Source organism: Fistularia commersonii, chromosome 1 (assembly GCF_037954325.1).
Source record: "Fistularia commersonii isolate RoL2024-O1a breed Wild chromosome 1, RoL_Fcom_v1.0, whole genome shotgun sequence".
Lineage (NCBI taxonomy): Eukaryota > Metazoa > Chordata > Actinopteri > Syngnathiformes > Fistulariidae > Fistularia > Fistularia commersonii.
Window position 1 is genome coordinate 29323193 of NC_141284.1, and position 13945 is coordinate 29337137.

The 13945-nt window shown below is 51.6% G+C and overlaps 1 protein-coding gene across 2 annotated transcripts; it reads left to right on the plus strand.

Annotated features, from left to right (window-relative positions):
• The first annotated feature begins 850 nt into the window (after window positions 1-850).
• On the plus strand, window positions 851-13945 carry slc39a8 (solute carrier family 39 member 8). 2 transcript variants are annotated; one of them, XM_086159560.1, is made up of 8 exons: window positions 851-1057; window positions 2737-2899; window positions 4621-4790; window positions 4964-5086; window positions 5603-5752; window positions 8781-8979; window positions 10574-10758; window positions 12221-13945. In XM_086159560.1, the coding sequence occupies exons 1-8, from the start codon at window positions 881-883 to the stop codon at window positions 12365-12367; spliced, it is 1314 nt and encodes a 437-aa protein (XP_086015686.1). In that variant the 5' UTR covers window positions 851-880; the 3' UTR covers window positions 12368-13945. The 2 variants fall into 2 exon arrangements, with proteins under 2 accessions (XP_086015686.1, XP_086015695.1); XM_086159569.1 differs by lacking the exons at window positions 851-1057; window positions 2737-2899 and adding an exon at window positions 3936-4545.

Consider the following 13945-nt stretch of genomic DNA (forward strand, 5'->3'; position numbering starts at 1 on the left):
CAAAAACGCAATGCAACTCCCTCTGGCCCTCTGTGTACTTTTCTATTAGCATTCTCAACGCAAATACTGCATCTGTAGTACTCTTTGTAGTACTCTAGGCATGAAGCCATACTGCTGTTCACAAATGCTGACTTCTGCTCTCAGTCTAGTTTCCACTACTCTTTCCCATAACTTCATTGTATGGCTCATCCACTTTATCCCTCTATAGTTGCCACAATTCTGCACATCCCCTTTATTCTTAGAAAGAACAAGTTGTAATAACGCTGATTTATTGTTGACTTGGGCGGAATTCCCGCGGAGGCGGTGACGCGCGGCCACCAGGGGGCGCGCCTTCCCGCGCACACCTGCGCGCCGGATCCTCGCGCAAATATCTTTCTTTCTTCCTTCTTTCTTTGCTTTTCTTCGAGCTCTTTCCTTCCCGTCCGGCCCGCCGCGGCTGCCTTTGAGGAAAACTGACAAAAACCCAAAGCAGTGCCGGTTCCGGGCGCGTGCAGTTTGTTCTCCGCCGCCGGATGAAGCGGCGGCTCCGGGAGGAAAGTCCGCCGCGTGCACGCCGGCGCGCGCGGACGTGGACGCGCTCAGCAGCTCCTTCACCTCCGCCGCTCCCGCTTTTTTTTCCTTTGATTCCGTGCTCGTCTGATAACGCCCCCCCCCCCCTTATCTCCCCCTCCCTCTTCAAAAGGCCCTTTAAGCGGCTGGAGGCGCAGAACCCGCGCGTGGCCACAAAGAACCCCACGGATCTTCATCTGCGTGCACGATGCTGTCACTCACGCACACTTAGATGACTCCTCTTCTTCTTCTCTTCGGTTCCTCGTGGAGTTTGGCGAGACTTCCGCGCGCGATGTTCGCTCTGAGCTGCTTCGCGCTGGCGTGCGTCGCGATGTCCGACGGCTGGCACGCGGACGCGCGGCTGGAAAGCGGCTTCCTGGAAAACATTCTGCATTATTACGGCCAGAATGCGTCCATTTCCACGCGAGAACTGGAGGATTTGCTGCAGCTGATCGCGGCGCGGAGACCCGAGTCCATCACGCACGACAACCCGCTGGCCGGTAAAGAGGTGAGCGCGTCCGCGGCCCGCCGGTGCACCGGAGACCGGACGTTTCTGTGCACGGTTTTTACCGGATTGTCTTTCATTCAGAAAGAGACGGCGCGCTGCTTCCCGCCCCGCGGGGCCCCACGCACGGAGACTCACGCCAAACTTCCACTTTGAATATCGTGTCCTCGAAGAAAGTCAACAATTTAACTTTAACCCGAATTATAACCTGAAAAAAACTTCCGCCACCGGAATAAAACAGCAAAGAGGCTTCGAACTGCGCTTTTACCCCGGGATGCAAACAGCGCTGGGCTTCAGTGTGTGTGTGTGTGTGTGTGTGTGTGTGTGTTGGGGGGGGGGGGTTGTTGGCCTCGCAGCGCCTCCTTTAGATCGTCCGAGGTTCTGCACACACGCAACCAGAGGCGACACAATGTCCAATAATTGAACACGCAAACCATAATAACAACTTGGTACCGTCAGGTGAGCCATGGTGTGTGTGTGTGTATATGTGTGTGTTTGTGTGTGTGTGTGTGTGCGCAGCTTCTTACAGCAGCTTCTTGCTGCCAAGGAGCCTTTTAGCTGCTGTAAGCGAGAAGGTCTAAGAAGGTCCCAGAAGGTCCCGTCATGCATGGTCTCCCCATGTCTGCCTGGGTTCCTCCGTGTCCAGAAACAAGCAGCAGGTTCTCAGGAGACCTCGAATCCCCCGGCCGTGTGAACGGTCAGATGTGCGTGGACGTGATAGGGGCTCGGCGACGGGTCCGGGGTTCAACTCCGGGATGGACCGCGGCCGGAGCGCAGAAGATAATCAATGAATCGATAAATGAGTCGGCCGATGTGGGGCTCGGCTCAACTCTGCGTCCTTCTCTTCCCCTTCCTTCTCTTCCCCTTCCTTCCTTCCTTCCTTCCTTCCTTCCTTCCTTCCTTCCTTCCTTCCTTCCTACCTTCCTTCCTCCTCCTCTGCAGCGGCGGCTCTGCTCATGATTGAGCCGCTTCAAAATGTAGAATTGCATTAGCAAAGAAACGCCGTGCAGCGACAGGGATGCCGGCGCGAGGCTGCGGCTCGAAGCTCAGCCTCCATCAGAAAAAAACCACGGGTGCAAGTCAAAGCCTGGGAACCTTCTCAGTGTTTTCAAATGATCACTGATCAGCAGCTAGTTTTAATGTCAGACATTTAATCTATCCCTTATTCAGCCCCGTGGGGAAATTGGTTCTCAGCAATGACGCCATCCTGGATGCTCCATGAGCAGTGGGCTGCCAGTGGGCTGCCAGTAGGTTGCCAGTAGGTTGCCAGTCCGCTCCAAGTCCACTCCTAGTCCACTCCTAGTCCACTCCCAGTGGGACCAGTGTCTCAGCTACTCTTGGACAGACTGTTGAAGCGTTGCAGTGTCTTAAAGTACGTTGCAGTTTGTGCCGGAGGACCAGAGAGAAGTCGTGTGGGTTTGGAGGTGGACTTGAACAAAGCCTCGTGCACGGAGCAAAACAAAGCCAATCGATCGTTTCGCGATTTAGAGGTTTGTGTTGATGGAACGATCGATCGGCGATCGGAGACCGCGGCGTCTCGAAACAGAACCCCAGTAGGTCGACGGAAAAGACGGTACGACGGGACGGACGGGCGGCGCCGGACGTGGGTCGGAAGGTTTTCCAGATGTTACGTCGCTTCCCTTCCAAGCCGTTGACAAAGTTCTCGATGCCGCCGTCCTCAGTGTCTGTCGGCGGAGCAGATCCTGAGCCACTACCAGCTGAGCAACGCCAGCCAGCTGACGGCGGCCCACCTGGGGCGGATCTGCCCCGCCGTGTTGACCCAGGTGCTGCTGCCCTCCTGCCCCTTCACCCCCCCCACAGAGGCGCCGTCCTTGGACAATTCCGGTGAGTCGCTTCGTCCCAAAATGCGTCCGGCGCCTCGGCTTCCTCCTTCCGCGGCGAGCTCCGACCCGCCGCGCCGAGGTTACGGATTCTATATTCATACATCTAAAAAAACACCAAGAAATGTAAGTTTCTCCCCGGTCATTTGGACGCCCTCACGTTATTTACCCCAACATTCCGCTCATTTTAAAGACCCTTTGTTTGTGTTTTTAAAGAGATTTCTTCCTTCACATCTTTAGACATTTATTTCATTTTTTCTTGCTAATTTCCATCATGTTTGCACTAACTCAGGGTCCGCGTTTGATTTTTTGTGTTTTTTTTTTTTCTTTCATTTGGCGCCACGGTTTGTTCTGAATGCCGAGTCTTGTGAAGGATCAAGAATCAGCCCTTGTTTTAAACCCAGCGCTCGCTTTCAGCGCCCTGGTTATTTTTCCGTCGTTAAGGAACCCAAGGTTATTTTTCAAAAACCCGGTCATCCTGCCTCTTTGACCTGGACTGACTGCCAGTCCTGCTGACCTTTCACACACACACACACACACACACACACACACACGCCTGTCCTCAGTGTGCTGCAGCCCACAGGGCCTGTTGTTGTCCACGCCGCCTGCTGTTTCCCCGCTGGCCTCGTGAACAGACAATAAATACACGTGTCTGTTTGGTTTTTCTGCTGTAAGAAACATTTCAAGTATCCTGGAATGTAACGACAGTTCCCGGGCCAACGTGGACGCGCATAAAGTGCCTTTTTAAAGGCTTTAGAATGCAGTTTCTGAGCGCACAAGCCAACGTCATCGAACGACTTGACCGGACGTAACGCGACCCTTCAAACTGGCTTCACTGAATTTCCAGATCTAGAAAAAGGATCAAATCGCGTCTCGATCAGTCGGCAGAAATGTACATCCGTGGGTAGAAGAGGTCCCTTTGACCATCCGTACGTGAGACGGCTGCCAGCGAATCAGAGCTGCGGGTGAAGACCGACCGCCTTCTCTTGAGACGAGCCTGTCCTTGGTGAGCTCCGCGGCCGGGACGCTCGCCGCGCTCGCCGCAGCAGAGACAGGAAGGAAGGAACAGTTCGGAGATGCGCGCCGCGCTTTCCCTTCCAACAGCCGGACGTTTACCGCTGCGATCGTGTCGTCGAAGTCGACAGAAAAACAGTGACTCCCACGGACGCGCAGGAAAAAAACCCTCCATCTGGAAATGTGCAATTTTACAGGCGTAAACAGGTAAAAACATGAACTACGGCGGCTCTAAAAGTCAAACGTATAACTGGTTATGGACGCCGTCAACTGGAAACGGAACGATTCTTTTCTTTTAAATTGTTTATTGACATTTTTGAACATTCTTGTGGTTCGTATCGAGACAACGACGACTTCTCGCAGGTAATTATGTGCTGATTTAAGGTCACAGAGACGTGTGTGGCTTCCCTTGAACTCATTTTAAGGCCATCATAAACTCTGACCGCTGCTCTGACATGTTTATCTTGGCCCGCCGATTATGAGCGTGTTATTACTACCGTTGGCGGTGGGGCGGGGCCCGCCCTCCGAGGACGAGACGCTCCTTCAGGGACAAAAACACTCCAGGTGAGCCAACGGTGCCTTCGGGGATGAAACTTCGGCGAGCGTTCCGATACACGAACGGGCGTCCGAGAAACGGTCCGTTCCGTGGATCGTCGACGGTGTAATAACAGTGTAATAACAGTGTAATAACGGCTTGTCGCCCCCTGACAGTGTGGGGTTACGGGTTCCTGGCCGTCACCTTCATCAACCTGGCGTCGCTCCTCGGCCTCCTGCTGATCCCCTTCACCAGGAAGTCTTACTTCCCCAAAGTGCTGACCTACTTCATCGGCCTGGCCATCGGGACCCTCTTCTCCAACGCCGTCCTCCAGCTCATCCCCGAGGTCCGACCCCGAGATCCCGTCCCGACCGAACGACGGCTCGAATCGGCCTCAACATGAGCGCCGCCTAGAAATTGTCACGAAACGATGACGTCATAGAGATTCGGCCAACGGTTTTTATTCTGTTTTATCTTTGGAGAATCCGCTCCGGCATCATTTTCCCGTTCGACCCGCAGGCGCTGGGTTTCGACCCCAAGTCGGACAACTACGTGAAGAACGCCGTGGGGATATTCGGAGGGTTTTATCTGCTCTTCTTTGTGGAGAGGATCCTGAAGATGATCCTGCGGGTGGAACACGAGGTGAGATAACAAGTCGATCGGGTCCACGGCCGAAGACGCCATCTTTTATCAGGCCTTGATAACGATTCCACTGACGATTTCAAGATGTTTGCTGATTCGGAGGCTCCGATAGGACGCAGGACATGAACGCGTCGCCGAGGTCAAGGCGGCGTTTAATCATTTATCACGCGCTCGCACGTACATCTTAGGTGACAGTCAACGAACGATCGGTAAAAGCCACTCATGACAACGTGATTGGCAGCTGATTGGCTGAGTTGGTCATTGATTAGAGGCCCGTGTTTAGATCAAGTCCTGCAAGGGACTCACTTCCTGTTCTCTTTAAGATCAATCCTTCCAATCTCATGCCGCACTTTTGACCCATTCCAAGTTTGACCTTAATTATCGATATTTGTTTTATTCCGTGTGTGTGTGTGTGTGTGTGTGTGTGTGTGTGTGTGTGTGTGTGTGTGTGTGTGTGTCTCAAAGGAAGATCCTAGTTTTTTCACGTTTGGTTTAAATTCTGCGATCTGTCTTCAGCACGGACACAATCACTTCCCGGATCCGTCGCCCGAGAACTCCATCCACAACGGAGACGTCCTGGGGAGGAAGGACTCCGTCATCCTCAGCACCGCCAACATCGTGGGCGCCGAGAAGAGCCAGTCCGATGTGAACCTCAGCCTGGCCCAGGTACCACCCCACTCACCCCACTCACCCCACTCACCCCACTCACCCCACTCACCCCACTCACCCCACTCCACCCCACTCCATCCATCCATCCATCCATCCATCTTCTGCCTGTTATCGTGCACTCTGTGTGCGTGGAATCTTCATCCTATCCCAGCTGTGAGGGGTGGAGAGGCGGGTTCTGCCTGGTTGGTTCCAGTCAGTTGGCGGGTCTCAAATACAGACAGACAATCTATTCGCTCGCAGATTCAGGGTGAATTTTTTTGGGCCGCGGGAGGAAACCCAGGCAGCCGCTGGGAGAACGTGCAAACTGCACCGAGATCCTCCTGTCGGAATCCAGCCGCGGTCCTTCCTGCTCTGAAGCCGAAGCACCGAGCGGCGCCGGGCCGCCGTGCAGCGCCGTGCAGCCCATCCACACCGCTTTCAGAACACATTTTCTGAAAGATGTCTAAGTTTTGGGGGAATATCCTGATTCTTCCTAAGCGATTTTTTTTTTTGCAAATTGAATAGAATTTTTTCTGTTTTTGCTAATATTTGCAAGCCAGAAATACTGAATTTCAGTATTCCTTCTCTAGTTGCGACCCAGAGTCCCCAAATGAGGGTCCAAACATTTTCATTGCTTTCTTGGAGGGGATCCTCACGCCGCCTTCGTCGGGGTGTTTTGGCTCCCAGTCGGAGCAGCAGAAGTATCCCGGTGTAGAAACATGTAGAAACAACGGGCCGCCTCAGCGGCAGGTCCAGATATTTAGAAAGTCTGTCGTTTTAGTTGTTAAACCTGTTTTTTATTTTTATTTTTTACATCGATGCAAATGCTGAAGCCCTCGTCCTCGTACGTAAATGTTTGTTCGCTGCTCCTAGAATTTCCTCCTAGAATTTCCCGTTTGAGTTTTTCTTCCATGAGAAGCAAACGCACTGAATCCTGAAGCAAACATATCGATGTGTTCTTTTGGTTCTTCATAATTTAAACCGATATTCCCGACGTGTTCGTCTCACCGCTACATCGGTCAGAGTTGGTCGGAGGCCGGGACTCCTCGGAGCGGGACGCCGCTCCTCGTGGCGTCGGTCCCGTCCGTGGGTCCCGTCCGTGGGTCCGTCCCACGCCGCCTCCCTCGCGGTTCCCGTCCCGTCCGCCTCCACAGCTTATCGCTCTGCGCCGGCAATTATTAGCCCGAGAGCCACATTATCAGCGACACGGCCGTCGGGATCCTCGGTGGACTCCGACCGGCCGACTCCCCCACTATCATCCCATCGCTGGTTTCACATCCAGTTTATATCAGGAAACAGAGAAACTGTCAAACCCGAAGTCGGGCGGGTCGGCCGGCGAAGCCGTTCCTTTGAAGCCTCTTTTATCGGAGGAATGACGTGATCAGCGGCAGCGTTAATGTTTAACCCAATACTCCGGACGTCTCGCTGGGGCGGAAGGACGGAAGGACAAGACAAACAGATGGAGCGGCGTGGCTGAAGCCCTGTGGCGGGGAGAGCGTTCACACTCGCCGCGCCTCCGTCGCAGCCCGACGACCAGCTCCAGAAATCGCTGCTCTTCTCAGTGAGTCCAGCAGAATCCAAAAACAGCATTGATGAACGGCGACGTCGTGAACACCCAGAGAGACCGGCGAGGATGAAGAACACGCGACCTTTGACGTGTTCTATATTATTCAACATCGCCTAAATAGAAACAAATGAAAGAAATAATGGCCAAAACAAGGCCTGTTCATTTTGAGCCATATGGCCGTATTTTGTTGTACATGTAGTTAAACTATTTCCTTTGGATTGTTTCGGCTGTTCTGGTTTTTACACTTCATTTATTTCGTCGTTGATTTGTTCCTCTTTCACGGTTTTGATCCGTCATTTCTCCCCGTCTTTGGTTTTTGCTTTGCTCTGACGGCGCGGCGGTGAAAGGCGGGGACGCCTGTCCTTAGCGACCCGGAGCTAGCTTAGCACGATCCACGCCGAGTTCCACCTCCGAGATGGAAAGAATTGCATCTCGCGGCTCTTTTAGGTTGAACAAACCTTGAGAAGCTTTCCGGACGTTCTGGTTCCACCCGAGCTGCTCCGGTCGGTCGCCTCGGAGGAGCGGCGCCCGAGCCGAAGGCGTCCGCTCGCTCTCCTCCCGGTGAACGCCGGAATAATCAGGCCGCCGGACAAAGACTCCTTGTTCGTGTCTCGCGGCGGCTGAAAGAGGAGGCTTGTCATCTGGCAGAGTTTCCTCCGAAAAATCCTCCAGGCTGCGTCGCGTCCGCCGGCGCTCAGGTTTCACCCGCGCCGGCGCCACGCTTTGTTTCTCCTCTTACCGTTCGGCGGTGTTGTTTGAGCAAACCGAGCCTCCGGGGAAACACTTCAAGACATAAACCTATTTTACATCGAGCCGACACGAGGATGAGACACACAAACACAACCGTTTGGAGGCTCAAAGTACAAACTCAAAACAGGAAAATAAAGAAACGTGCCAAAGTTTCGTTTTCTGTATTTGTTTTCCTGGCTCTGTGAGGAACCAGTTTGAACCCGTCGATTCTGTTCGTCACCTTTACGGAGGGAAGTCCTGGACGCGGTCGGGGGTTTGGAGGGGGTCGCTCGCTCGCCTCGGGAGGACGGCCTCCGCTTTTTGCCCACCATCTCCGGTCGTCACTCCTGTGGTTTTGCGGCAGAAGGCGAAGTGGCCGGGATGAAAATCGGCAACACTAAAGGTCCGGCCGTGTTGATGTAAAGATGAAGTTAAAACATCTCAGCATCTCAGCCATGAAGGACATGTAGCGTCTTGTTTGTGAGTTCGGAGGAAACGTATCTCCGCTGGGCGGGTGCACCTCAGGCATCTTGTCGGGACGCCTCCTGAAGGCGTCCAGGCGAGGAGCTCAGGCCGTCTCACCCGGAAGGAGGACCGGGGTCTCTGTGCTGGAAGAGCAGGAGAAGATGGACGGACGCATAGATGGATCGTTCTGCACCGTCGATCCGCGGACGACGGCCATCGTCGTCGGTCCTCTTGACTTTACGTCTGTATCGTCTTCTCACGCTCGCTCATGCGTTTCTGTCCCAGAACTCCTTCCTCCTGTGCAGGTGTCTGCGATGGACGCGCTTCAAAAGCATCAAGACGGTGGCGTGGATGATCACGCTGAGCGACGCCGTGCACAACTTCATCGACGGCCTGGCCATCGGGGCCTCCTTCACCGTTTCGGTCCTGGCGGGCTTCAGCACGTCCACCGCCATCGTGTGTGAGGAGTTCCCCCACGAGCTGGGTGAGTCCACAGCGCCCAGAAAAGCGGTCGCGGGTCGGTTCGACGGATCGGACGGGTCGTGGATATTACATTACATTACATTACATTACTACATTACATTACATTACATTACATTACATTGCATTTGGCAGACGCTTTTATCCAAAGCGACTTACGATAGAGCACTACAATAGATATATTTAAGGAGGGGGTTGAAAATCCTGACCTTTCGGATATTTTTCAGTTCTGTTATTGAAGGGTAACTCAAAAAGATCCCGACGTCTGCAGAAGTGATAAGATATTTGACCGTCACGCTTTTCTGAGGGTCATTTGATGACTTTGACATTGAAATTTGAACTTAGCTGAGGTTTTCGGGTCATGAAAGCGTCATGAGTCGGGGTGACGTGGACTGAAAAGGCTCGGCGCCGGATGAGGCCCTGGTTTCGCAAAGGTCCCGCTGTGTAAACGTTAAAACTGGATGACAAGAAGGTCGGCGGGGAGACGCCGCCAAGGCTCCAGACATCCGCTCGTCCAGGTTCACCGCCAGGCGCAACACTTTGACCTGACAGGTCACAAAGAGCAAAGGAGTTTGGTATATTTCTTCTCAGGCTTTTTAGACGTCTCCTTACAGGCTGACCAACATGTCCTTGAATATTACCTTTTTTTATTCCACCCAGAGCCTCTTGGATTTTCATCCCTGTCTGATCAACTTCTTTTTGCACAAAACTGCCCTCCTGCCAGGAATCTCAACGGCAAACATGACGAGCGTTTCAAAGTCCTGGCCTCGCCTGGAACACCGGCCGGCCTCTTATCGCCCCGCGACCGACTGACCAGTCAATCAATTGATTTAATCACTTGTTATCTTTCTGTCCTGTTCAACAATTGCGGCTGAAATCTGCTCTTTCTAATCATTTCAAACTCGCTCCTCGATGTCGGGACGTGGATTAGAACTTGATGAGCCGTAGTTTACGCCGGTGAATCCTGTCCTTTAAACAGTCGGTGTTCACGGCGTCGCAGGGACAACTTGTTCTGGCGTCACTGGGAGTCTGTCTGGAATTCACAGTGAAGAGGCTTCGGTCTGTAGCGCCCCCTGCTGGAGGGTCCACCGGGACGCCTCAGTCCTGGTGTCCGATTCCACCACCTATCTAGAAACACAAAGAGAAGGAGTTATGAGACGCTTTGCTTCATGCTTTTTTCAAGCTGTCATGGTCCTCAGCCTCGAATGAACTCGAGGAGATAAAGTGAAAACTGTGATTTTTTTTTTTTTTCTTAGAAGTGCTTTTTAATGATTGGAGATGAAAAGGCGTTGATTTGTTCCAGCAGACTTAAAGTCGGCAGGTTAACAACCAGGTGAATTTGATTTGAGCACCAAGATGAGTCAAGCGATGGTGAAAAATGAACATATGAATCAAGTGCAGTCGTGGAGACGCCACGTTCAATGACCACGTCGGCACGTGGCCGCCGCCCGCGGACCGTTTCTATCAGGAGAACGTTTCCGTAGTTTCGGCCTCAGGAGAAATTTCGTCCCGAAGCGGCTGTGGTGGCGTCGCAGGTGTGCGGGACCTTCCAAACACCGGTGGATTTACCGGATAATATTTGTCACACCCGCCTCCAGGTGATTTCGTCATCCTACTGAGTGCCGGGATGACGGTCCCGCAGGCCATCTTCTTCAACCTGCTCTCCGCCATGTCCTGCTACGTCGGCCTGGTGCTCGGCATCCTGGTCGGGAGCAACTTCGCCCCCAACCCCATCTTCGCCGTGGCCGGAGGAATGTTCCTGTACATCTCCCTGGCAGACATGGTGAGTGACGCCGCCGACGTCTTCTTGAACCCCCAGAAAAGGCCGCTTGGAAAAACGGTCCTTCTGTGATTTGCAATCCGATGCAAATGGCAAAGCGCTCTGATCGAGGCGGGTCATTTCACCGACAGAATATAGGTAAATAATACATCGCTGCCCGCAGTTGCTGAAAAAAGCACAATAAAAAAAGAAATCATGAAATCAATCAGATATTTGGAATTTGACGTCAAATGTTTGTCCAAAAATCAAGTTGTCAGTAAATGTCAGCAGGTGGAACAGTGAGTCGTGTTTTCCTCTGAAATGTAGTGGGCGGGAAGTAAAAGAGACTCTTGTGGTAAAATACTCGAGTACAAGTGAGTCAGAGCGGTTTATAAAAGAGTATTTCAACTAAAAAGTTACTTTCTGTTGATCCGTCCCTCCGTGGGGGGAAGAACAGCTTGGACCAACAAAAGCAGAAGCTAAATATTTCCAATGATTTGGTTTTGATATCAACATGTGCTTTAGATCCAGGCTGCAAAAAAAAAGGTCTGCATGTATGTTTTTAAGAGTGATGATGTACACTAGTACACTAGTACACTAGTACACTAGTACACTAGTACACTAGTACACTAGTACACTAGTACATTAGTACACTAGTACACTAGTACACTAGTGCACTAGTACACTAGTACATTAGTACACTCGTACATTAGTACACTAGTACACTAGTACACTACAGGAGAGGAAGGAAGGTTTAGTGGCAGCAAGACAGAAGATTTGTGTGTGAATGAGGAACGCTGGAGATCAAGAAGACGCTGGAGAGTGTGGAGGTGAAGGTGAAGAAACGGGTTCCAGTAGGTTGGAATGGGTGGAGAAAAGTGTCAGGGGTTCAGAGAGATAGAAGAACATCAGCCAGAAGGAAAGTAAAGGTGGAGGAGACGCTGGTGAGATGATCTACAAACACTTGACAGGGACCAGAAGACAGGGGGCAGAGCTGGAGGTGGTAGAGATGAAGATGCTGAGGTTCCATTTGGGAGAGACCAGGATGGAGAGGATCAGGAAGGAGTCCATCAGAGGGACATGTTAGATGTTCTGGACATAGACTGATATGGTCTGGTCATGGACGGAGGAGGGACGGTGAATGTATTGGTAGACGGGTGCTGGAATTGGAGGTCTAGAGGAAGAACAAAGAGAAGATGGATGGACGTGGTGAGGGAAGATATGAAGGTAGTTGGTGTGAGAGAGGAGGATCCAGAGAACAGGTTCAGATGGAGAAGGTGGACCCTGAAGGGGAAAGACGGCAGGAGAAGGAGAAGAAGAAGTATCATACTCGTCACATCTTACAAACACGGTCAACCCTGGACTTAAGACGTTCGAGATGTTTGTGTTGGTCAGGAACCTGCAGAACATCTGCACCGAGTGCTGTGGTGACACAACCTTTCCACAGAAGTGCAGGTTGAACATGAACGCTTCTGCTTCTCCCCAGTTTCCAGAGATGGACAGCATCGCACGCGAACAGAAGCGAACATCCGACAAGATCGTCTTCTTCCTGATCCAGAACGGCGGGCTGCTGACCGGCTTCACCATCATCCTGCTGATCACCTTGTACGCCGGGCAGATCAACCTGGGCTAGAGGATCCGCCGGGAGCTCAGCAGCTTCCCGCCTCCTCTGGGCAGCGAACTCAATGTTTTGTACAAACAAGACTAAAACCTTTCAAGGACACGCCATCCTTTTTTTAGAGACCATGAATTTACGAGTTTTATTTTCTCCTCACCGCCATAGATCGGGATCGAATGAACCCGGGTTTACTTTATTTGCTTCTCGTGCGACAAACGTCACGCTGAATGACAAACGTCATCAACACAAAAAGCGCAAACGCTGCAGAGAGGGAAGCGGCCCTGGTTTTCTATATTTATAGAAGTGACGTTTTTGGTTGTTCTTCATTTTCACCGGTCATCCTGCCCGCAGCGCAAGGGAAGGGAAAGCCAGTCCGGCTGCCTTTGGGGAGAAACGGCCTGGTTCGCGCTGAGGAGTCTTCACTGAACCTGCTGGATTCTTTGGGTCTGTGGGAGAAAGAGCGAGAACCCGGGCAGGAGAACGTGAAGAACTCCCACAGAGAACCCACTCGTCGCAGGAAACGACCCTTTGTTCCAACCACCCAGCTCAAAGACACCAAAACATCTTGATCTGTTCTCTTATAATCTGAGGAAAGTGTGTTTTGTTTCTCGATGACGAGATCACTGTCATGTGACCCGGGGAAAGGGAAGGAAGTTAAATATTCGGGCGTCCGTAGCTTTTACAGTTTCGTCCCCCAGTTCTAAGGTTTGCTCTCTGGAAAGGTTGTCGCAGTCATTTGATCGGTGCCTCCTTGTGTTTTCCGAAGTGTCTGACGGGCGGCGGCGGACCGCGATTCTCCTGCGACGGCAGCGGTTCTTTTCTTTCGCTGACCTCAAACCTTCTGCGACTGGTTTTCCTGGGTTGCGTTCGTGTCCCTGCACGTCAGTCCACCGCCGGCCGTCTGCGGCGGCGTCGCTCCACCGCGAGGTGGCGTTCCACCGCCGGGACTCGGACGGCAGAAACTTGAGCTGAAGCTGAGTTTTGAACTAAACTAGATTTAAATGATTTTGAGATGGTTGAGGTGAAGTTATGACATGATCAGTTCTCTCTCTTTGTTTAGAATAAATGGACATCTATGAAATTAAATGGGGCAAATTCAGCTGCAGACACCGTCAAATAACATTTGTGCCGATAGAGATTATAAAGTATATACAAATTACATCAAAATATTTTTTCACCGGTTTGTGCAAAACATTGTAAATAGAGCCGTTGTTTTTGAGGTGAACAGCCAGCAATTGTTTGAAGGTCTGTTATATTTTTCAGGTCTTTGTTATATTTTGTTTTTGTTTCACAAATTAATTTCTCCAGTCTTAATTATTTTGCTTGTTATAAATGACGTGCATTGTGTTGGATCAACAGCCTATTTATGAAGGTTGGAATTCAGGCTTGCAGTTGTGTGTTAGGAATGACCAAAGATGACAAAATCGACATCCCGAACTCAAGATTATTGGCTTGAAATGAAAACGTTTCTTTTTGATTGACTGCGAGTTGAACATCCCTTTGATATTTTTCTTTCATTTTGAAACTGCTGTATGATTTCACCTTGTTGTGCCTCTAAAAGATTGAAATAAACCGACATACCTGAAAACACAA

What these genes read in the sequence shown, in the direction of transcription:
- slc39a8 (XM_086159560.1), top strand. Translation starts at nt 881, where the DNA reads ATGTCCGACGGCTGGCACGCGGACGCGCGGCTGGAAAGCGGCTTCCTG. An exon ending in GCCGTCCTTGGACAATTCCG is followed by an intron (nt 2,900 to 4,620) that starts GTGAGTCGCTTC and finishes GCCCCCTGACAG; the next exon opens with TGTGGGGTTACGGGTTCCTG. An exon ending in TGAACCTCAGCCTGGCCCAG is followed by an intron (nt 5,753 to 8,780) that starts GTACCACCCCAC and finishes TTTCTGTCCCAG; the next exon opens with AACTCCTTCCTCCTGTGCAG.